The sequence below is a fragment of the Lygodium microphyllum genome, chromosome 15, assembly GCF_053477565.2.
Source record: "Lygodium microphyllum isolate KBCC chromosome 15, Lygodium_microphyllum_v1.1.10, whole genome shotgun sequence".
Taxonomy (NCBI): domain Eukaryota; kingdom Viridiplantae; phylum Streptophyta; class Polypodiopsida; order Schizaeales; family Lygodiaceae; genus Lygodium; species Lygodium microphyllum.
Window position 1 is genome coordinate 119,794,427 of NC_141149.1, and position 4,687 is coordinate 119,799,113.

The window sequence follows — 4,687 nt, forward strand, 5'->3', positions numbered from 1 at the left end:
AGAGAGAGAGAGAGAGAGAGAGAAGAATAAGAAGAAAAGATATAGAATACCAAATTATAGGAGATGTTCGAGTACATAAACACACACATAGAGATTATGAAATATAAAGGATAAAAATTTATAGGAGTCGTTCTTATGGCCTTGAAAGCCCAAAACCAGTTTTTGAACAAGTTTTTGGCTTTCAAAGACCAATCTAGTTCCCATGGATTGGATGGGAATGTTTTGAAAATACCATTTTTCTTATATTTTCTTCTAAAGCTGCCATTTTAGAATGTGTGAATCCTTAAATGGTCCCTCAAATATCCTTTGAAAAAAAAAATTATGAGTCAAATTTATATTTTCATTTCGTGGTCCCATCAATACGGTAGATATCATTCAACCCATCTTCCTGATTAAACCCCAAAAAAAATTTTAAACTAAAATCTCTCCCACATGGCCTAGTGTGGTTTCTGGTCTTCACTACAAGCAATGAAAACTAGTTTCTAAAAACTAGCTCATGTAAATAGCTCCATAGATTTGTTTGATAGCCATGTAGGCTTGGGTCAAGGATAGGTGGACTTCTTTGTTCTATTTGTAATATTGTACACATAGAAATCTAGTTCTCAGTTAGAAAGTTTATAATAGAAATCGTTTTGCACTATACCATTTAGCACCTAAATGAAAAGCATGAAGATATGCATCCTAATATTATTTTGCTTGTCATAGTTGATTGCATTGTCTATTCTTATGTTGAACTTACTCAAAAATCTCGGAAAAGCACAATTCTTGCAATGAGACCTGGAAGATTTACAAATTACAAGTTTATGGCATGCATCAAAGGTAGTTAGCATAAACATCTTCAAGTGCGGGAGATAAGATGAGCAAAATAGTAGATTTTACAAACCCAAATCATAGTATTTATAAACACAAACAGATAGAACATTCAACATGCTGTATTACAATATTATAGGTTATGACGTAGGTCAGATACATGCGACACACTTGATTACAATATTATAGGTTATCACATACATTGAATTATCATCTCTTTTGTTTTTTTCTCGCTATACCATGGTTTGGCATACCATCCATGAATTGCTAGAAAGATTCATGGGAATTATTGCTTGTAAAGCATTATGATAGTCATGGCTTGCACATATATCATAGTGCTTAGGCTTGAAAGCCACGTCCTTGGAATGGCAAAGCCACGAGCTTGTCACTGTGGGGAGCTATGAGGTAAGCCTTGTCTATGGGGCTGCTGCTCAGGAGCATATCATTGGTATCCTCAAAGGCATCTGGTCTGGAGAGGTCGACGATGAGCTCCCCGATAAGTTCCTTGGTGACATGCTCCATGAGGAAGACATGAGCAAAGCGACGAGTTCCGACTGTTTCACAGGACAAGGAATACTTGCTGACGATGGAAGGTTTGGGCCGCTTGAAGCGCACGGTGAGGGAGAGTGGGCTGCGGGCGACCCAGAGCTCTTTAGGGATCTTCTTGAGCCAGTTGTAGGTAAACTCTGCGAGGTCTTCGAGGTGGACGGCCTTGTTGATGAGGTCCTCGTAGGAGTGGCGGGAGAGGTAGTCCCAGAGGAGCATGGCGGAGAGGGCATTGCGGGAGCCGGCGAAGGTGGTGTCGGCGGCGCCCACGTACTCAGGCCGGGAGGGCGGGCAGAGCTGGTACTTGACCTTGGTCATGTAGACGCCGCAGGGGATCGGGGTGCCGATCCACTTGTGGCCGCTCGCCACGATGGAGTGCACGAAGGGCAGCCGGAAGTCGAAGTTGGGGCCGCGCGCCTTCACCTTCCCGCGCTTGTATGCCATCTCGATGAAGGGCATGTAGGCCGCCCCCAGGGCGCCGTCTACATGCAGCCAGTAGCCCGTCCGGATATCCACCTTCGTCGGGTCGCTCGGGTCGTAGAAGATGGGCCGCTCGTCCAGGCCGTATTTCTTGAAGATGGGCATCAGGCGGGTGCCCGCAGCCTCCACGTTGTCGTAGGTGCCCGTGAAGGTGGTGCCGTAGTTGAAGCACACGAAGATCGGGTAGCCGTGGTAGGCGAAGAAGTTGACCAGCGTCACCAGGGCGTCGACGGAGATGGCGCCTTGGTCATCGGAGGGCACGGCGTCGGGCCACTCGCCGCCGAGCGGGCACTGGCCCTTGTAGCGCTCCTTCCCGATCTGGGAGAAGGTGGGAACGGACATCATGACCATGGCCTTGACGATGGAGTAGTGCGTGTCGGCCGAGAAGAACGCCACCGGGGTGAAGGCATGATCTGGGTTAAAGCAGCGGGCGACCAGCGGCGCAATATGATTAGCATGGTTGCTCGCGCGGGGCAGTATGCTGCCTTGGACATACACCAGCTTTGGCACGCCTGATGGATCGCTGGAATCGATGAGGATCTTCTTCCCGGCCAGATAGTCTCTCGCAGTCCACATGGCATTCAGGTTCCCCTCCGTCGAGCCCATGCTTAGCACGTACCCCCAATACGACTCCGGATCCGAGCACTTGCTAGGCCAGCGCGCATTCCACAGCGACGCAAAGTAGTCCAGGACCGTACGCTCCATGAACTTGCTGTTGAGCGTGAAGTTGCCGTTCGTGAATGGATCCCCCAGATTGTTGGGCTGCACATTATACAATGCTCAAGACTCAAAATAAGAATTCAATTATCCTCCTTTTTACTGCTCAAAACAATTTAATTATCCTTTTTATATTTAAAAAACAGTATTTCTATATGTGTGCAATACTGTTGGGCTGCAAATTATATAGATAGATTCGCTCAAACCTATATTACTCTCTATAAGAATCTACTTATAATCCTTTTCACGTTTTTAAATAATATAATTATCCTCGTTCTTTTAAAACAGCATTTTCTCTATCCTTAGGAAATTCTGTCTTGTATATAGCAAGCCCGAAATACAATAACGCAATGAGTTTTTCATTGTATAATTGATGGGCTTTTGTTTTGAAAAATTTTGACAAGGTCATTTGGAGATGTGTGTTTGCATGGTTTGTGCTATAATATTCTAGTGGTACAAATGCTTTGAAGGTTGGAATATGTGAGCTAGCTACCAATCAGTCGGGGCCTCTGCCATACCCAAACTCGAAAGTGGGGTTCCAACAATAACATCCTTTTCACATGCAATAGGAAGCGATGAATGAAATGTTCTGAAGGACTTCTAGTGGCTTCTTTCAGATCAAATCACACATTTGTTTTTGCAAATGGACATCTCATTATTTCAAAAGCGCAAAGAGCTTATAAACAAGACCAGGACGTGACTTGCTTAGAAGTTGATCAAGAGTCTGTTTGCAAAGCAAGGGGACTTCATCATCCAAAGGCCTAATTTTCAATTTGCACAGTTGGGAGCCCATGATTTCTTCTTTAGAAAATTTACTAGTTTGTTACCAACAAAGCCAATCCCTTTCTTTAAAGTAAAGGGAGTTGGGAGCCCATGATTTCTTCTTTAGAAAATTTACTAGTTTGTTACTAACAAAGCCAATCCCTTTCTTTAAAGTAAAGGGAGACTCCCCTCATTGTGTAAGACACCCTCACCCACATTTGCCGTGTTGTAGCTATCTTCCCTGCCTCATAAATGGGGTGGGAGTATGCTAGAGCTTGATGGTGTGTAACCACTCATTTCAAATCGTGGTGTAATTTGATGGGTGGGAATGTGAAGGCAACATGTGTCATACTCCCCGGAGAAAAGGGGCTATGGGAGGGTGCTCTAAGATGTGGCTCATCATGTTGGTTGGATAGTGGACTTACTGAGTAGGTTTGGCAAGTTAGGAAAGAACGCTAATCAATTTTCTAACACTCGAGACATTTTCTGAGAATGTCAAAACATTACATTTTCTTCTCGCGGTTAAAATGAAGGATAATAAGTAAAAGAAGAAAAGGGAAACAAAAGAATATATACTATTAGTTAAGGAGAGGTGGGGGGCGGGTGCCACGTGGCAGCCCCCCACCTCCCCCACAAAAAAACAAAGAGAACGCAGGGGCGGGTATCACACGTCCAACATCCGCCCCCCCCCCTCCCAAATATCGCGCCCGCGCCGGGGCGAGTCTAAGCGTGGAGCGCCTAGTAATAAGTAAAAGAAGAAAAGGGAAACAAAAAACACTCACACACATATCCAAGTAGGCTCCGAGCGTATGGGAGAAGTGGAGCGCCTGGTTGCATTGGTAGCCCATGAAGTGGGACTTTTGGGTGGTGAGGTAGGACTTGGCAGCCTTGAGGGCATCGTCGCGTTCCTTCTGGGTCATGGCATGGCGACTCAAGCGGAAGGTCTTGTAGGTGTTGGGGATGCCCGGGACGGGCGGGTACACGGCGACGGGGTCTGTAGTGGGTTCGGTAAACCCTTCCGCCGGCTGCCGGTTCGACATACTCAACTACTTACAGCTACCACAGCTAATGCAGACTACTGCCGATGATTGATTATCTAGCAATATATTCTATCTGCTGGTGACGGAAATACTGCGCCTGCGCTTTGCTGATTGCCCTTGCGCCCCAGCTCTGAATTTATAGGAAATCCTGCAGTGTAGTCCTCTGAGCTGTCGTCCTCACCTCTCGGGCCCTTTATTCCGGCAACCGCTCATCATCCATACATTCCCCTTTTCGCCTCAATCAGTGTGTACATTCCTCTCAATCCATTGCGAAGATTCCAGTCGCACAAACGTCGAGCAAGCCAATTCAATTATAGCGCCCATCTGATCGT

The 4,687-nt window shown here is 46.0% G+C and overlaps 1 protein-coding gene across 1 annotated transcript; it reads right to left on the reverse strand.

Moving 5' to 3' along the window:
* Window positions 1–912: 912 nt before the first annotated feature.
* On the reverse strand, window positions 913–4,459 carry LOC148024978 (uncharacterized). The gene is made up of 2 exons (XM_087694663.1): window positions 4,098–4,459; window positions 913–2,598 (listed from the first exon to the last, which is right to left on the reverse strand). Exons 1-2 carry the CDS (start codon window positions 4,353–4,355, stop codon window positions 1,150–1,152), a joined length of 1,707 nt encoding a protein of 568 aa, XP_087550789.1. The 5' UTR covers window positions 4,356–4,459; the 3' UTR covers window positions 913–1,149.
* Between the last annotated feature and the right edge of the window lie 228 nt (window positions 4,460–4,687).